Genomic DNA, 20,024 nt, shown 5'->3' on the forward strand with positions numbered 1-20,024 from the left:
TGAGACACCAGCATGTTTCCTATACACCCAGGAGGGGAAAAAAACATGTGGCTTTGAATGGACTTATTACCATGAAATGGGGCAAACGCGTAACACGTCGAGCATGACAGAGGGGCTTACGAAAGGCACTCCCGCATGTTTCCGGAAGAGAATCGTGATGTGAGTGAACCTGGAGATGCTCAAAACCCAGACAGCACCCCCTCGGCACTCCAAGGGTAGCCAGCGCTGCTTACTGGACTCCTTTCTGAAGAGATTGTCTTGGTGGCCTCTTTGCACTAGAAAGCACTAGGAATGCGCTATTCACTATGTGTAATAAGTCAGGAGAAGACTTCTGTTGATGGCACGCACACCAATTAACAAAGCAGTTCCTGCTAAGACAACACAAGCCTGCTGCTATTCAGCAAGATGGGTGAAATTGAAGCCCACTGGTAATCAGGACAGGGAAAGACCATGTGGCCAGAAGAGAACCACTGTGAACTTTCTGAGCTCTTCCAAAGAAGCAGATGGTCAAGGAAACTACAAATTTAATAGGAATAACTATATGTACTTGTATTTGAATGTTAGCTTATATGTGTATGTGTGCATGTGTATGATTTATACATACAGTATTTATAGGTATACATATGTAGTTTCTCAGCACTAATTCCATTCATTTAAAGTACATTGCCCTTTTCGGGTTGCTGATAGGTTCAAAATTTAATACATAATAACAAAGCCACCAAATCTTTGACTTTCCCTTGGTTATATTAATATTTATATGATATTCATTCAGTCATTGAAAAAAAAATTTGATGGCTAGCTTCACCTTTAACATAAAAATTAATTTGGCCTTACCAGTGCTTTTTCCTCCTATGGCTTTTGCAAATGAAACACAAGCATCAGAATAGCCTAACATCATGGTCTACGGAAAGTAAGGCAGGGTTTGCTGTGCACCAATGAACTGGACAGGAAGAGGATACCGAGTCTGCCAAATGTCTGATGACGAACCACTGAGTGTAAGGTCTTAGACAAAGTCGCCGCCTCTACCTAAAAACCAATCCCGCTGCCACTCATCAGCAAGCTCCTCCAAGGCAGAGGCTGCCCAGGAACAGAAGAGCAATGAGACAAGCAAAACCCAAGCAGGGGCCAAGGAAGAATGGAATCCAGGGAAATTCCAGGCAGATAAACCCTGAGCAAGTGAGATGTGAGGTCTCGCCCCGTGGCTCCCAAAGCCCTGGTAACTTCAGAGCCTAGATCACCAGACAGTAGTCTACCCTTCAGCCATGTCGTCTCAGGGAAAACCCACACTTCTCATGCTCAAAGAAACATGCAAAAATACCTTGATGCAACGCTTTCTTCTGCTTTTCAAAACGGGATCCACCCAGGCCACAAGCACCGACTGGGAGGACATGACGCGGACGCTGATGTCCTCAGGCACATCCAACTCGTCCTCTTCTGGAAAGATACAGGACACGGAAGCCCGTCTCCGAACCACAGGCTCTGCCCTGAGCTCCTCTGGCAGAGCCTAGGATCCGCTCTGTGTAACTTTTAAATTATTTATGCTTCAAGTAGGCAAAATGAAGCCAATAGAACATTTAAGAAATCATCTCAATGGTTAGTGTAGAAAAACAAAAATCTTGACCATTGCTCTTCTTAACTACAGCCTAAGAAGTGGGCAGTTCACTTCAAGCAGCCCAACCTAGTCAACATACAGAACCGTGCAAAAGGGACTCTTCACCTTGGTCAAAGACTCTCCAAGTAACTCATTGCCACTCCATATACCCTGGACTTATCCACAGCTCCGTGGAAAAGCAGAAGTTCAGGGGGAGAAAAGTTCGATTTGCATTTCCCTGGGGATCATGACATGAAGAGAAAACTGGTTCCACAGTTTAACAACCACACCAGGCTCAATGTCCACACATTTTAGAATATTGACTGCAAGACAGATTTGAATTTATATTCTACATAAGACAGAATTCAGTTTGCTGATTTCTTACAGATATTTATCTTTGTTGACAATACATATCATAGTCACCAAGCAAATAGTTCAATCTCTAATCAGTTAAGAATCATGGATGTCTTCCATCTGGCATAGAGTCTCTTGGGTTTTATGTTTGTTTTGTTTTGCTTTTTTTTCTTTTCATTTTTCAGGGACCATGTTTCCTTTTATCTAAGTAGGGGAAAGTGGAAATAGTTAACCTATATGGGGGCTTCTTATGTGGCAGCAATTAATGAATAATAAAAGTGAAACATCATATATATGGAACTCATTTAGACAACATAAAAAGTATAATAGATTTTCTTTTTACTTTAAGAATTCAATATGTATAGTCAGAAAATGAGAGATTATACTCTATTATGTATGATTTATCAAAATGTATAAATGCATTCTACCGTCATACAACTAATTAGAACAAATAAAATTTTTAAATTTTTTAAAAAAAGAATTCATGAAAAGAATGCTGTGGATTGTAGGTTGGCTCTCTACATTAAGGCATCTGACCCAGAAAAGGTTTATGCCATCTGTCAATGCATAAGTAATATATAAAATATCTGTGATTGGACTCAAGAAAAATATCCCCTAGGAAGGTGACATTGGTCGGGCTATCGGCATACCCTGATGACAATTTTTCTCACTCCTCTCCATGCCATTTCTATGCATGGTTAGCTGAAATAATATCCTCTGATGTCATTTCTCCACCTTATTCATTGTCTCCCCATGGGCACTTACGCATGGATCTGATTGTGCCATTGCATGGAGTAAAGCTTATCACCTCCTGTTATGGCAAAGCTACTGCACCAGGAAGCCATAGAGAACACACAGTGAAACCGATTCCATCACATGAACTCTCCAGCCTCTGCGCATGAAAGACACACTGTACCCATATGCAACCAACCTCTGCCCTCTTGTTTGCTTTTTCCCTCCATGAAGTGTACTTAATTCATCACAGACAGCACCCTGTGAAAACAAGTCAGGCTTCCACACTAGACTGCAGTGTCCCCAAGGGTGTCCTCAGAACATACCTGAAATCTTGCGCTTTGTGAGGGCAGCCCTGTAGACTGGCTGACTCTGGCCCTGGGAGTTCATGGACTGCAGGGAGACCACGTACACGGACTCTGAGGCTGCGAACCAGAGAGCAGGGCGTGAGGCCAGCTGGATGTCCCGCACCCATGCCCCGGGGGTCTGCATTCCCATCCCCTCCCTCCTTTCCATTCCATCTTCCCAGGGACTTTCCCTCTGCTTCAGGACAGCAAATGATGAGCCCACCATCTGTAGGAACTAAACTCAGAAAGAACACCATTATGTTAGAGAATGGGGAAGGGACTTTTGTAATTCCTGAAAAGTGAATTTCTATCCTATCAGCATGAAAGAGAGGTAAACCGTGCTTAGAATAATAAAAAGCACATTTACCCACAAAAGTCCCCCAATTTTTTACTTTCAAAAGACATAGAGGGAGCTATTCTATTTACAATCTGTCCAAAAAGAAAGGAGAAGAAAAGGAAGAACTGACGTGCCGGATTAACAGCCCAGAACATCTTCCTGATCTGGTGGGATGCTGTGCCCTTCGAGAACAAAATTCTTAAAGATTTACTAAAAATAAATGAAAGACTTTAAACGTATCCTTTATTTCTGGATTACTCTTTCAATTAGTTACCCTTTCCGCCAGTTTTTCATTGGTCCTACGGGATCCAACTTAATCTAAACTTGAAAATTGTTGTTTGAAAAAAAATTCCATCGATGTAATAAAACTTGTACTCTTAAGGATTATGGAATCACAGTCTGAGATTCCTGTGAACTCTTATCTTCCAACATGACTTTCTTATTTTACCAATAAAGTACATAAAACCATAAAAATTGAATGACTTGCCCAAGGTCACACCCTGATCAAAGCTCATAATCTTACCTGGATCTAAAATTACTAACACCTACCTCCAAGCTCTACTGCCCAAGCCTCCTGCCACAGCTTTAACCAATTCAAGAACACAATGAGCCAACCAGACCTGACCTTGGTAATTTACCAGAGGTGACGCTAAGCCCCTAAATGGAATCGAAAACTCAGGTTTCTTCCTTCAGGCCTTGCAAACTCTCAGATGGCGATGAAGAAATGGAAACTTTCATCTTTGCAAACATGTTATTTTAAACCTAAATGAAGATCTGTGTTCAAAACCTCATGCAGAGGGACCTATTCTGTAAAATTAAAAAAAATTTCAGGGAAGGGGATATCACCTGCTCTCTTTCTATAGCAGTTCATGCTGTGACATTGGTAAAGTGTTTAGACTAAGGCACTCACATCTTAATCTTCCAGAGAATTCTAAACTCTAAGTTCTATAAAAAGGAGGGATCAAGTTGGTAACATATGAAAAGCAGTGTCCCTTCCTCCATCAAGAAGCACCAGGAAATGAATACTTTCCCACATCTGAAGTTTCCATGTGTCCAATGTATTTCTTAAATTCTTAAACTCTTTTTTATGCCAGATTCTTGATTTTCTGCACTCTGGAAACCAAACTTGGCCAAGACTGTCACTAGGGAAGTTTTCGCTGTGGCCAACTGCAGTAGCAGCTTACAAGCAGCCTGCTGAGTCTCTTCATGGGACCTGGTAAAGACACAGGGTGACCCATGCGAAGCCCTTTCTGCAAGCCTTCACTGAGTCCTAAAGAAACCCGGGCGGAAGCTACTACCTTTGTCTCTATTTCATGGGTGAGGACTGGCGTGGAGGGGTGAGAGGCTCAGGTTGCAGAGTAGCTGGGTCTCACAGCCAGATCTGTGGACTCCAGAGCACTGGCTCTTCATAACTGCAGATGAGGAGGAAGCAGGCCAAGCAGCGATCTGCCTCTTTCTCATGCAGACGTAATGAAGAACGTGCCATGATATAGAAACACACCTCTCTCTGTGTCCCCGATTATTGTATAAGGGGTGGAAATAAAATTTCCACGCTGACACCCCAACCCAGTGACCCCAGGACATCCACTATCAGAACCAACACGTGGGCCCACCTCCCAAGCCCAATTGTGTGTCAAGGCAGAAAACTCGTTCCATCTTCCGAAGGCCTGTGCATCCCCCTGAAGGGCTCCAGAGGACTGCTCTTTATTGCTCCCACTCCTAATCGGGGCCTGGTCTCCTCATCTCCTCACCTTCCATGTTCCCATGGCCTCTCCACCTGCAGGTTTTCACTAAGTCACCTTCTCTGTGGGCCTCCTGTGGCCATCAGTTCAACACTGCTGCCTTCCCTGAACTGCTCTTGACACAGAAGACCCCTAATAAGAAGAGTTTAATGATGAACTCAGAGGGGCACCCTGCTTGGGGGCCCATTCCCCACCAAGGTTCCTTAACATGGGGCAGGACCACGTGGTCAGTGGCATCGGGTCCATGCCAGGCCCTGCCTGCCCCAGCCCAGGATGGGGCAGGCTTCTGTTAGACCTAGCCTCCCCACAGCTTGTTCAGGATGGCAAGTCCAATGTCTGGCAGGTGGAAAGAAGGCAAAGGCAGCACAGTGGACCAGAAGCCCCTCCATTCAGGCCAGGACTGGGGCCCACCCCTGCCCTCAGGCTCAGTGTTACAAGTGCAGGCAGAAAAACAAAAACAAAAAACTGCACTCTTCGGGTGAGCCGGCCATGCAATACTGAAGTGATGAAGAAAACCAGACCTGATTAGATGAAAAACTTGTCAGTGCCAAATGACATTTTTATGTGTGCCATCCGGGACACTCAGAACAAGGACAATTTTCCTTTTGAAAAATGTTCTTCCTCAGGATTGGAAATGCAAACATAGTGACTCTACCTACTGCTGATGATATTTAGGGTAAAGCTTGACCCATGTCATCAAAGTAGAGCCAATTAACTGCATGGTAAAAGCATTCGGGCAAAGGGGTGGCTCCAGAATGAAGGTGGAAGTGTGATTCTGTGGTTGCAGGTGAAGAGTCTAATTCTAGGTCTCGCTGCTAATAGTGAAGTCACACTCCCGAAGCACGCACAGCCTGGTTTCTCCTGCTGCTTCCTTCAGTCCCTTGACATTTCATGTGGCATGGGAGCAGAGTGGGACCTGGTCTCTTTTTGCTGGAATAAGTCTGAAGCCCACACTTTATGATGGCTTTGATGCTCTACCTGGCTCCAAGATGCCTATGCCTCCCCATGGGACCTCGTAAAGACACAGAGTGACCCATGCCAGGTACAGCCAACCGAGAGCAACACTCTTCCAAGACAATCCTCGAGCAGGTGGCTGAACATAGCAGCCACCGAACAAGGAGACTTCTGGGGCTATTTGGGGGAGAAGAATCTTGTCCAGCAACCACAGAGTGTCACCAGCAGATCAGATCCACACTGATCGGGGCCTGCCATGCAGCCAGGGAGCACCTTAGGAGTCCTAGGGAACACAGGGTGCTTCTCCAGGTTCCAAGATGAGGCATGGCTGTGTCTTCAGCAACGGATGGAGTTCTCAAAGCAAATGAAGACTGCAGGCCACCAGGCCTTCTGCCCACCACCAGACCTATGTCCACCACTGCCACTCTCCGCCTTGGGCAGTTTCCTGAGTCTAAACCATGCACCTCACAGTCACCACTTGGGAAGCTTTGGGGCTCTTTTCTCTTCTGTCCTTTGACCACGTCCTGGTTTGTCTCTCCTGTTCCAGTCTTCACACCTGCACACCTCACCTTGACTGAGAGAAGATCTTACCTTTGTGACTAAGGAGTGCCTAAGCATGCTGCCTTCTCCATGTGTACCCCCTCACAGCCTGCAGACCTGTGGCCATGTACCTTCACTGCTCCTTGCTAGAGCTGATCCTCCTCCCTCCCTCCAGTCTCCAAGTCATTGTGTGATGGTGAGCCTCCACCTCCAGCCTCCACACCATTGCCTATGCAGGAAGCTGAGAGGCACCTTGCTACACATAAGTGAAGAGACTGCTAGTTTTACTGGAATCTTCCAAGAGGGCCCAATAAACCACAGCCTCTCCCTTGCCTAAGTGCCAATTAAGAAATGACAGAAGAGCAAGCAGTGGGGGCCCAAATACTTACTATCAGTAAAAAGCAAGTTGAAGGACATGGGGCAATTGGACTTTCTAACCCTGAACCGCAGGATGAGATAGACTTTGCTGCCCGGGCAGCCCTGGGCCCTAGGGGGTCTTTGCAGCCAGGATTCCTCCAAAATGATGAGAGCATTCACCCAGTGCTCCCTCCAATTCATCAAATAGGAGGGGAGGAGAAGGGGCAGGAGCAGCCCAAGGGATCTGCAGTTCCCTCTTGGAGGTGGGCAGCATTGACCATTTGGGCCTGTCAATAAGTATGGCCAGCAAAGCTCAGGACCCAGTGCAGCCTGGCTGTGCACATAATGTCTCCAGAGCCCAGCAAATGCATCCATGGGCATTCACTTCTGATGCTTCTGCTACCCGACGTGGGACCTGGGAAGAGATCAGGGCTGGCACAACATTCCATCTTGGTGGGACCCAATGTCCAGGGTCCCAGGACCTAAGACAAAGTTTCAAACATAGAAAGATGAACACAGCCAAGATGAGGAAAGTGTCAGCCCCCTTCCCTCATCCAGAAAAGCGACCTGACTCCAGGAATCTGCTCTCAGCTCGGAAGGCAACTTGGGAGACAGCCTGGTGTCATCATTAAAGTCCAAATGATGGAGGCTGGGACAGTGGATGGAGCAAAGGGCGTAACTTCAAACCACTGTCATACCTGGAAAACGAGCATCACTCCTGAAATAGTGTTCTGTCCCGGACCAGCTTCTAAATATTGAAACGGAACCCAAAGATCATCACAGCATTGCATATCAATTAATAGTCAACTCACCGAGCTTTTTAATTTCGTGTGTCCGCTCATCTCTGGTCAGTGGAACATAATTCATCTTCCGGCCACTTTCCCCGTAGCCCAGAAGAAAACCCCGAGATCTGCGTGGACTCTTGACTCCAGACAGGCGCGGCGCCTTCCACGCCACGGACAGCCTGTCGTCTGAGGACCGGACACGCACACGCAAGGGCTTGTTGGGCACTTCCTTTTCTTAAAGAGGACACGACATAGAAACCATTAAACAGGAGCCAGGTAGAGTCCACCGTGGTGTAGTGATGTCTCTGCAGACATGGCACCTCAGCAGCTCGCCCTTGGGCTTAAAACACCCATTTCTGGTAACAGAATCTAGAAAGATCACCTTTCCCCCAAGGGCATCGGCCGTCCATTTGTAGGTTCCTCCCTACATTTCACACCAAATGGCCTCAAGAACTAAAAACAAAACGTGCCATGTGGCAAGGCTGCCAGCCCGAAACCTTGGATGCCTTACAGTATCTCCTTTCTTCTATTTCCTTTTACCCCCTTTAGGCCAAAACTATATATTCTCTGGCAGGCGCTAAAGGTCGATGTAAAACACAGCAGAGGCCCATCATGTGCTATTTATAACGGTCCCCCATAAAGTTGTTAATGTTGAAAAGTCAGGGTCCCTGCCCTAGCTAGACATCCAACTGCTAGCTGATTTGCTTGGGAGCCCTGTCCCTCCAGAAAAGCCCTGGACAGGGCCCCACCATGGCTGCTGTCCTCTGCCATCTGTCAATTTCTTGTGAAATCAGTTTCATGAAATCCTTTGGCTAAACGGCCTAATCTCAAGAAACACTCTCAGCGTTAACTCTCGAAGGAATACTCTCCAAGGAATATTCCCAGTGGCCACCATCCAGTGTTTAAAGTCTTACCTCCACATCAAGCTGATACATCTGGGAACAAATGTCATGGGTCACAGCCTACCACGCTGCCCATTTCTAACAGGGGACCACATTCGAGTCCTCACTTGGGAATGACATGAGGCTGCAAACCATCTCTTTAACTGGGTGAGCAGTTATTACCCAAGTATTCTTCTTCTACTATGTGCATTAACCCCATCATCAGTTCTGACTGATCTTATTAGTCTGGAAAATTCCCAGCCAAGCTAAGACATGAAAACCAAAACTCATGTCATGAGTTAGTGGGACCAGTAATACATACACAAAGAGCCATTGCAAAGGGTTGTTCTGCCAGACGCCTGGCTCCAGCACAGTGAATCTAACCCAGGGGTATCCTTTTGTACATCAGCTGGAATTGCCTGATCAGTCTCTGGACTACCATGTCACAGTCAACGAATATTCCCCCAAATATACACCACAGTATCTATTTTAAGGTTTTTGCTTTTAATCCAGTAGTGTAGTCCAGCAAAAGGACTTATGTGTCTTATGTGTCAACTAGGAAATTAAGTGGCTGCACAGAGATGGCACTCTGTGCCTGCAGTGCTGCTCTAATCCTGAGTCCTGTCCAGCCAAGCATCTGGCAGTGGACACAGTGTTCCTGGGACCACTGGGCCTTGGAGTTAGCTGCAGGTCTCAGCTCAGGAAAAACAGATTCTGACTTAGCAACCTCTGACTCTCCACAGTAAAAAGGTGGAAAGAAAAAAAAACGAAAAAGCAGTAAAAAGCAAAAAGTCCCTTGGAACTTCCCACAGGGACGGAGCTCCTCTGGAGGAAGGCATCAAGTTCCGAAGACAAGGAACTGGGCTGCAGATGGTACAAGTTTGTTGCTGAGGTGCTCAGACTGGCGCTCTGTCCTGTAGCGCACCAGACCCACCCAACATGAGCCACATGGCCCAGTGGCAGGGACAGCAGCTTACCAATCACACAGTGCAGGTCCCCCAACCCAGGTACCAGCCCATGCCTAACAACTCCTCACTGGGATTCCAGGATGGGGCTAGGCCACCGAACCATGCAGAGGAACAGGGTCAAGATAGTTCTGACAACCCAACACTCGGCCGATTTCACATGGAACTCAACAGTTTGCAAGAAGCTGTTTCCTTAGGACAGCCGAGGGAAGTAGACTAGGTATCCTCATCCCCATGAGAACTGAGGCCCCCAGAGGAGAAGCAGCTGACCTGAGGTCACAAAGTTGTTCAGTGCCAAGCAGGGATGTGAATGCTCCATTCTGATCCCAGTGTGTCCCCTCGTAACAAGGCCCTTTCCATGTCAGCTCCGTCCTCACCCCATGCACCCTTCCACTGACAGCCCAGCCCCTTCTGCTCACCAGTGTGACACTAGGGCTGGGCTGGACAGGCTCCCTGCGGAGCGTGAACACACCGCCTTGCAGGGAAGGCATTGAACATGACGAACCAGACAGCACCCTGAGCAGGTAGCAAAGGACAGGAGAGGGGCTCTCGCCAAAGGCTCCCCACACCACCCCAAAGTGACCCATGACCACTGCAGCTCGTGCAGTCTGGGTGAGAACCCAAAGGGAAGTGACTGCCAACCCTCTAAACAAAATCCCTCTTTCAAATCTTGGTATTTAGAAAACCAACCTCATTTTTTCCACGTATTTTTGAAAATGCCCTTTCTTTATTATTCTGAATAGCATACCCTGCCAAGCCTCTTTTGTAGATCATCTGGTAACCCTCTTTTAAGCTGATGTGCCTAAAGAAAACGTCCCATATGGTTCAAATCCATTTGCAATTAAATGATTGAAGTGTTTGGCTAACTGTGTGGGAGAGCCCCGCCGGAGCCTTCAGAACTGTCTTAATAAATCTCTGAAGGTCTTTCATCTTGACCGTAGGAAGTCCCGACTGCCAAGAGCCCGCAAGCCCACATCCACCATGCTGAGTGCACCCGACCCTGGCAGGACACCTCCCTCAGTCACTCTGGGTGCCACAGAACCAGGTGATTCATACTCAGAGCTGGTCAGTACAGAGCACCCACCACAGTGATCACACGCCACCCCCTGTCTAGTGGACATCAGAAAGCCAGCAGGCTTTCTCCTGACTGGTACCACCAGCTTTGAAAATGGGCAAATATTCTGAAGTTGTCCAGAATAAAATCTATCCTTTTGAATAAAAAAAAAAATTCAAAATCCCACAGGATGCTTTGCCCATTGTAGAGTTCTCTGCCCGTTAAACATGGCTGCTCTCAAATGGGGCTGATGCTAGCTCGAAATCCAGAGTCTGCATCAAGTCTATTACTTGGGGTGACTTACAGAGTTCTTCCTCAACCTCAGTTTCCTCCTCTGTAAAACAGTATATATCATGTTGGGTTGTGTAACATGATCCATGTAAGGCATTCAGGATCCTATCTAGAAGGTGGTGAGCACACTAGTGTGTGGTAGCTATTGTTCAGAGCTTCAGTGCCCCCAAGGGTCCATGTGCTGAAGCCTTGACACCCCACCATGGTGCCATTGGGAGGTGGTGGAATTTTTAAGAGATGAGGCCCAATAGGAGGCCCCTTGGGAGGCTCACCTTTAAGAGATGAGACCCACTGGGGGCTAGCCCTTGAAGGCACCTGGTCATGGGTGAGGGGTTTGGTTCTGCCCTGTGCTCCTGTCACGATGTGCTGCCTCACCACGGACCCCAAGCAAGGGGGCCAACCAATCTTAAACCAGAACCTCCAAAGTGGGAGTCAAAATAAGCCTTTTATCCTTATAAACTGATATCTCAAGTAATGGTTGTAGTGACAGAAAACTAACAGTGGCAACGGCAAAAGTGGAATCCCTCCTCCTTCAAACTTTGACCTATGTGGGCAACCCCTTGGAACAGGAGCGTGTCACAGAACTGAGCTATATGCTTTGCACTCAGGGTCACTGAAAACCAAATAAGAACAAAACAGGACTTATTGACACAAACCCTTTATGTTGACAACCTTCTCAAATAAGAAGCTGTCTATATCCATATGAATTTTGGCCTTGTGACCCAAATCGCTGTTCCCCATCTTCATCAACGTCTAACATGATTGAAGCCCCTTCTCTTCACTGGTGTCACAGAGACCGGCGCACTGGGGGTCGTAGTCCATGGCTTTGAAGAGTTCATGGATCATCCCACCAACTTACCTAATGACCCACCGTGCCGACCACAAGCTTCACAAAGATGGCCCCCTCCCTGTCCCCATGGCTGAAAGGGCAGGCTTGCATTGTCATGGGCCTTTGGTGCCAACCCTCTGCCCCAGGCAGCTGGCCCATCACCGCCAACATCAGCCTTCACTACAACTGTGGACGCTGAGCCACAGGGCAGGAGGGAGTCCAGAGCTTCCACCAGAGACCAGGTGCTCCAAGGTCAGCATGCTTCAGAACCGCCCGCCTGTGAAAATGCACCCTGGTCCCCGCGTCTGGCAGGACCAGGTGAGCTTCTGGCCTTCCGTGCATTCCTGATGCATGAGCAAGGTGAGGAAGAGGAGAGCACACAGAAGAGAAAGAAGGAAGGGGTGCGGAAGGGAGGGAAGTTGCATTAGAGAGCAGCGAACATCAACTGTCCATAGCCAGAATGGAGACAGGATGTTGGCTCGGTGGTTGTTATGGCTCCGATGTGAGGTGTCCCCCAAAAGCTCATGTGTGAGACAATGCAGGAAGGTTCAGAGGAGGAATGACTGGGTTGTGAGAGTCTTAACCCAATCAGTGAATCAATTGACGTGGTGGGTGTGGTTGGAGGAGGTGGGAATTGAGGCGTGGCTATGGGGTACATATTTTGTATCTGTAGAGTGCAGTCTTTCCCTCTCTCTGCTTCCTGATGATGTGAGCTGCTTCCCTCTGCCACACTCTTCTGCCATGATGTTCTGTCTCTCCTGGAGATCCGAGAAACGGAGCTGACCTTCTACAGACTAAGACCTCTGAAACCATGAGCCTTCAAATAAACTTTTACTCCTTTAAAATTGTTCTGATCAGATCTTTTAGGCACAGCAGCAAAAAAAGCTGAGTAAAACAGTGTCCACACTCTGAGTCCCAATGCCCTGACCCCAGGCCCAAGCCCAGCGCTGGCTGGCTTCTCTGCGGTAAGGATCATTACAGCAAACCTCTCACCTGCCAATGTCTACCATGAGCTCCTTCTTCCGGAGGAAATTCTGACACATGATCCTCCTGAACCATCTCTGAGAGGATTCAAAAACCTCTTTTCAACACAGCTAATACTTGCAACCCAATCATGTCTCTTTACAACAGGGACTTGTTCCGAGAAACACACCATTAGGAGATACTGCTGGGGACGTACACAAACCAAGACAGCCAAGGTGTCCTCAGGGGGCATAGTCGTATGCACCACAGCATTGTGCAGTGCATGACCGAGCTTCCTCTCGAGTCCTAAAAGGGCCACATTTTCCTGGCTAATAAATGGCACCAATCCCTTTTCACTATTACTAAATGAGTTTTGCATGGTGCTTAAATAAGCCCAGCTATTTAACAAAAATAAGGGGAAAGGGAATCTTATTTATTTTGGAGTCCATCTGTCAGAGTGCCACCCACCAGCACAAGACTCCCTTGGGTGCACATCCTCACAATAACCCAAAACCAACCTGTTTACTGACAAAGACAATGAGGGTCAGCAAGGTGGAGGGAACTGGTTGCAGCAGCAGCAGGCCCTGAGCTGGAGTCGGAGGCCCTGAACTCTCCACTTCAGCTCTGGAAGCTCCTGGTGGTGGCACTGCTGGCCCCACCGTGGCACAGGTAGGTCCCAGCTCTGGGAGCAGGTAGTCAGACGCTCTGAACACCCGGTGAAGGGCCTGTACCAGCCGCCCTTGGGTCCATGCACCCCACTTACAGAGCACATCAGCCAGGCTCCCAGAGGCCTGGGGCTCATGGGGGAAACCCGTGCCAACGGTGCCATCAGGATCTTCCCACTGCACACTTCCTCTCAAATTTAGAAGTGTGCCTAGTGCTCCGAGGAAAGCCCTTGGAGCACCACACCAACAGCTGGCTGCCTGGTGCATCCTGGGAAGAATCAGAACCAGGAGAGAAGCAAGGCGACGCACGCCCATCCCACCACCCTCAGGGACGCAGGGACAGCACCCCTCCACCTGCGGCTAGGATCAGTAAAGCTTGCTGCTTTCAGGGTTTAGAGGGAGAGAAGGTCTTGGAAGAGAAGCAGGATAGAAAAGATAAAAGGGGGAAATAAGAAGTTGACCTCCCCGTGCTGAGGAATGCCAGTGAAAAATGTCACGGATCCCAGAGCCCAGAGAGCGTTTGTAAAGCTCTGTAACTAACTTCCAGAACAAACCGGCCAGCACAAAGGCCTTCAGTTCCAGGTTTCTGAGGCTCACCTGAACTGCCAAATACTGCAGAGGCCCTCTTCCTACTTTCTAGGATCACACAGTGACATCCAGGGCGTCATGGCCTGAGGAAGCCAGCAAAGGCCTATACAGAAATGCAAGCATAGAGAAAAGAGAAGTGGCAACCCCACGGCTGGCCACTGGCAGCTCAGAGTGAATCCCTGCAGTCCAGCAGGCCTCTCTCAGACACAAAGCAGACCCTTGGAGCCACCTTAAGGCCCTATGGGTTCCGCTAGTTTGTTTTGCTTATTTGTTTCACAAGAAAGGGGCTGCGTTCCTTGATCATTTCAACAAGCTTTCCTCAAACTTTTCACCAGAGTTTACCTAACACCCAGGAAAATGAACTTCATCTGCAGAAGCCTGGAGCAAGGCCATTTATTCAGTCTTCGTTTTATATCGAATTTTCATTTGAGCCGGATCTGGTGGTGCACGCCTGTAACCCCAGTAACTCAGAAGACTAAGGTGGGGGGATCACGAGCTCCAGCCAGAGGCAGCAATTTAGCAGGACCCCATCCCAAAATAAAATAAAAAGGCTGGGAGTGTGGCTCAGTGGGCAGCACCCCAGGATTCGATTCTCAGGAGCAGGAAAAAAAAATTGCATTTGAATTTTGAATTTTGTAGACTATTCCATAATATTGTGGTGTTTGTTTTAAGTTGTAAAATAACGTCCTCAGCTCCTGACCCTCAAGAGAACACTTCCCAGCCCAGTGGGCAGTTTCCCTCAGGCCTTTTTGGACTCCTGAGAGTGCTCTGTTCTCTGAAGGACTAAGCATTACAGTACGTCAGCAGCTCCAGGATGTCATGCTGTCAATCAGTTGCTGACTTTGTAACGGACATGGTGGAGTCAATGAGTATCAGCGGCTCTCTCAATATCAAAAGCCTATGAATATCAGTGAAAATTACTTTGTGTGATTTTGTGCCCTTGAGTTAACAGTCCAGGACCAAGGCTGCGCTGGTCTCAGGATGCCAAGTTGACGGCAGACACAGTCATCACTCTCAGTGACAGCCCGGGCACTGCTTGGGCTGGCAGCGAAGCCTTGCTACTCGCAAGAACCAGGAAGCTGTATGGCTGCCTGCATGGCTGTCTCTCAGTTTTCACAGATCACAAGTCTTTTGAGGGGCATCTCCTTTGTCCTACCACCGTGTAGGCAGGGCTAGGGTGTCTGACTCATCCAGGGCAGTGGCTTATCTATAAGACCAACGCTAGTTGCCACTGTCCTTGAAATTCTGATGTAGACATCACCGGGCCATTGCCTGGTGCTCAGGGGGTAGCCCTTCCCTAGCCCAGCCCTCAGGCTCCTATCCCCGGCCCAATCTACCCCCCAACGCAGGCGTAGGGGTGGGGGTCAGGCAGCAATGCAAGGAGGGATCATCATTTGCAGTGAGAGATGTGGTTACAATATGGCCACAGGCTGATGACCTTACATAGAAAGTGCTTTCTTTTAGGACAAATGCATGAACTCGATAAGAAGCTCTGGCCCTCCCCAGAGGCACGGCAGCCCCTGGCCTGCACTTTGTCTCTTCCAAAGTGTGGAGACTATGGCTGGGTGGATTAATTATGCCTTAAAATGACCAGATTAGGGAAAGAGATGTCTTAAGATACTAGGTTTAGAGTTCTCAATTTTCACATCAGTCATATTTAATTAAACAAACTGGCAGGATATGTCCCTGAAAACTGGTGCTTATTTTGATGAAATACTGATAGGAAAAGAGGGAATGCACGCTCGGGGTACGCGTGCCACGGACCCACAGGTGCTTCCGGCTGAGGGCATGCTGGGTTAGTGCCATGACCTGAGCACGTCCCCCGAGCCCCTGTGTTGGAATGTCGACTCTTCGTGTGGCAGTGCTGGAGGGGAGCTGGTGGGGGGCGTCGAGTCATGGGTCAGAGGTGGAGCCGTGGACATCTGAGGGCATCTCGCTGTCACAGGTCTGCACTCACTGCCACTAGAGGGGTGGTGATAAAGCAAGTCCGCCTCATCCCTACCCACCACTTGCCTTCCCTCCATGAGGTCCTCGCCAGAAGCCAAGCAGATGCCAGACCGTGATCTTGGACTTCCCTGCCTCCAGAACCGTAAGCCAAAATAGGCCTCTCTTTATAAAGCACCCGACTCAGGTATTCTGTATTCACAACCCAAAATGAGCTAAGGCAGCAAGAAGATGCCGAACTTTGTTGTCACGACTTCGTAGTTTCGTTGTTTCCCTGTTACATAATTTGTTCAGCACCTGGTCTCAACCTTTTGGGGCAGGCACTGGGAGGGGCATGTGGAGGTGCTCCAAAGATGAACCTCATGCCAGTCCTGCACCAGGTCTAACCGCTATGTGCATGAAGTCGGTCTGTGGGGGACCTGGTGAAGCCTTTCCTCCTTCAGGAGGAAGAAGGAGAGGTGGAGGTCTAGAAGTCTCCAAAGAAGGCAACCCCCGTGCCACCTGGTGACCCTTTCTTCTTCAAGGGCACCAGAGCAGCTGCTAGAAGGGAGGAGAACACCGTCAGGAAGGAAGCTGGGGAAGCGGGGAAGGGAGGCAACCGTGTAGGGACACACAGGACATTCCTGAGCAGTGCAGCCAGAAGAGGTGAGAACACAGGGGTGAGCGTTAGACTGCGGGGCAGAGTTCCTCTTTATTTCTCTGATAAGGTTCAGCAATTAGTTGCCAGAAAGAGAACACAGGCAGCTGGGGTGTCCATAGGGAACTCACAGACCAGTGGGACAGGTCAAAGGTGGGGAGCTGACGGGCACAAGCGTGGCTGGAATGGAGGAAAGAAGAAACGGGCCAGGGACAGTTTCTGGACTCACCAGAGGGGCAGGGTCTGCAGATCCAGAGACTGATGGGGCCTGCAAGGAAGCTCATGACAGCGAGGGACAGAAGAAGGGACACGGCTATCATCAGACAGTGGAATTCAGGATTCCAGATGGTGGAGGGAACAATGCTGGTTCTATGACAGGCGGTGGTCATTAGACACCAGGAGGCAGGAAGAGCAAACATGCCAGTGTCCTGGAGACAGACATGGCCCAGAATGCCTGGTGTGTAGAAACTCATCACGAGCCACGTGCCGCACGCCACTGAAGTCGGGCACAGGCTGGAGGCCGGTGGGTGATGCAGTCAGGAGGGAGTAACTGGACCCAGGTGCTGGCTGGAAAGGTCTGGGGAGTAACTGTGAACTCCCACTAATCCTGAGTCCCAGCGCTACTTAACTGTCCAGGAAGCCAGCAGGCTCCATGAACTAAAATAAAATGTACAAAAACTAAAAAGCAAAAAGCAGACTTTTGTTTCAATGCTAGATTTGGTTTATCTCCACAGTTTGAGCAAAGCATAGAGGACGAGATCCTTAGAAAATTATTAAAATAATTAAAAAAAAGATATGAGCATATTAAGAGCTAAAATTAACCAGAGTCTAACATTGTTTCCAAGATGAAAATTTTGGCAAAAGTAGAATAGCTGGCCCAGCCAAGTCCGTGGGCTGGTCAGTAGCAAACTTGGGATGCGTCCCCATCCTGACCCCTGGGGCCTGGCTCTGCATGTCCCCATTGCCCCAGATGCAACCACAGAAAAAAGTTAAACAGTTCACAGAAAAGAAGTCTACAGAAATGTTAGATAACGGTATTCTGGAAAGTGAGCCGTGTGACATCTTTGACCCAGAAGAATATGGGCTTACATCCCAACCGAGGGAGTCTACATTAATACAGAGAAAACTTCCTGACAGGGACGGGGAAGAGCTACTCCACAGGAAGCCGAAACGTCTGTCCTGCAGTTGCATTTCTGCTCAGCCTCATTTCTAAGTCCTGAGGGTTTTTCTGTTTGGACAAGTGACCAGTCTGAGGGTCACTGAAGTCTTGTTAACCTTCCAGAACTCTCTGGCAGGTTCTGTCCTCCTCCTCACAAGACTTTGCCATGAAGATCCCTGCAGTCTCAGCTTGATATCACCATCTTATCACTCGGCTCCCAAACCCAGAGCTCCCCACATGCTAATTCTCTATCACAGGGCAGTTTATTCTGTGATGGCAGCCCTAGCAAACTAGCAGGTTCTATACACCCAGTTTTGCTTTCTTGTTTACAGTGTTCTTTCCTCTAAGTTTCCACCGGGTGAGCTCTCATCTGTCTTGTTCCTGTGTATCTCTAGCAGTGGGACCTATGCTTGGAAAACCACAGGCACTAAAGGAATGAGTTCAATAATCAATGTCCTATTTTTAAGCAAAGACAATTCAGTCCAGAGAGGTCCAAGCCAGCAAGAGGAGGCCTTCTGGAATCTGAACTCAAGTCATTGTTTCTGGCAGAATAAAAGAATGGATTCTCCCTTGGTTTCAATAAAGCCTGACACACAGGAGAGGCAGTGGGTCCAGCACTGGCAAACCCTCTGTGCCCCGTGCCAGGTCCCTGTGCTCATGCCGCCCAGGACAAATCCCTGCCTTCGAATGCAGGTGTACGATTCCAAGTACTTCTTCTGTTTGACAAAATTATCCCATATTTGACCATTTCTCAGAACAAAAGCACAGCATTTTTTTCCAAAAATAAAAAATAAAGGTATAGATATATTGATCATTGCTTATAAATGAATTCTATTATTTTCATTAACAATGAAAGGTAATATATTTTCCTGGAGCACTTTAACTAAGTCTCTGCATCCCAGATATTGGTGGATCATTTTGTTTTTTAAGTTGTGCCTTCTATCATATGCTGCAAGAGGCTTCAGCTGGCAATTTCTTCTAGTGTCTTTTTTATCATACTGTATAACAAATGGAGAATCGTGTATTCTAGCAGAATACTCTGGCAACCACAGCTCTCAGAGGCTCCTGCAGACAGAGAGGTGAAATCACCTCATCAGACATAAAATCAACCATGAGCCACAGCCTGATCCTCTCCAGTCCTGACACCCAGGATTTCTGTGACACCTGCTTATTCAGAAGGGTCACATTCAAACACACACACACACACACACACACACACAACACACACACACACACATACACATGCATGCATTTCTATGAAAGAAAGGAAGAAAAATTAATTACCTACAAAAAAGCAAGAAAATTACTTGTTCTAAAACTAAGGTCATTAAGAAGACTTTATCAGAGAGACTGTAAAAATAAAATGGTTATTTAAATCACACAATAAGAGATGCATACACAAGGGACGTATATCCATCAGTGAAATGTCTATGTGTGTCTGATGACATGTGTATCTTCTGGAGTAAGCACCTCTGAAATAAACATCCTTTCCTATTCTGCATGCAGGCAATAGCCCCCTTACCCAAAGTTCTGCTATCCAGGTTTCAAGTACCAGTAGTCCACTGTAGTGCAAAATTACTGAATGGAAAATTTCAGTGATAAACAATTTACATTTTAAATCTCACACAACTTTACACTGTGTGACACAACCTCATGTCATCCCACTCCATCCCACCCAGGACTTGAACCCATCCCTTTGTCCAGAGTATCCATAATGTATACACTGCCCTCCTCACTCCCTTAGCCTGCCGGGCCCTCAGGGTGGCTGTCACAACAACACAGTGCGCTGGTTCAAGTAGTGCATGCATAGCAACCTCAAGCCGTATCACAGGGCCTTGGTCATGCACCTCACTTCCTTTAATCATGTGGGCATCAGATCATCCCACATCATCCCAAGAAAGGCAAATACAGTAAAACTACTTTGAAAGAGGAAGAGAGAAGGGGGTCACGTTCACATGATTTTTATGAGCGTTTTATTAAAACTGTTTTATTATTAATTATTGTCATTAGCCTCCTATTGTGCTTATTTATAAGTTAAATTTATCATCGGTATGCATATATAACAAAAAAATACGGAATACATAAACCTCAGTACTATCTAGGGTTTCCGGTATCCACTGGGGTTTTGAAGCATATCTCCTGCAGGTGAAGGGGGATTACTATACTGTCAGTGATTTCCAAGTTGGATCCTTGGCCTCCTGCCCTCTCTTCCCATCCTCTCTTACTTCGTTATTCTTTCTGCTTCGACTCCCACCCCATGGCATGACTCTAAGTCCATATCTAGCTCTAACTTTTTTCTTCCAACTCCC

The 20,024-nt window shown here is 47.8% G+C and overlaps 1 protein-coding gene across 1 annotated transcript in view; it reads right to left on the reverse strand.

Annotated features, from left to right (window-relative positions):
* Positions 1-20,024, reverse strand: part of Fndc1 (fibronectin type III domain containing 1) — an 89,131-nt gene that overhangs the window by 40,323 nt on the left and 28,784 nt on the right. The window contains 4 exon segments of the mRNA XM_047559524.1: positions 1,319-1,330; positions 1,332-1,434; positions 3,004-3,102; positions 7,767-7,973. Of these exon segments, the coding sequence (XP_047415480.1) occupies positions 1,319-1,330; positions 1,332-1,434; positions 3,004-3,102; positions 7,767-7,973 (421 nt within the window).

This window comes from Sciurus carolinensis, chromosome 7 (assembly GCF_902686445.1).
Source record: "Sciurus carolinensis chromosome 7, mSciCar1.2, whole genome shotgun sequence".
Classification (NCBI taxonomy): domain Eukaryota; kingdom Metazoa; phylum Chordata; class Mammalia; order Rodentia; family Sciuridae; genus Sciurus; species Sciurus carolinensis.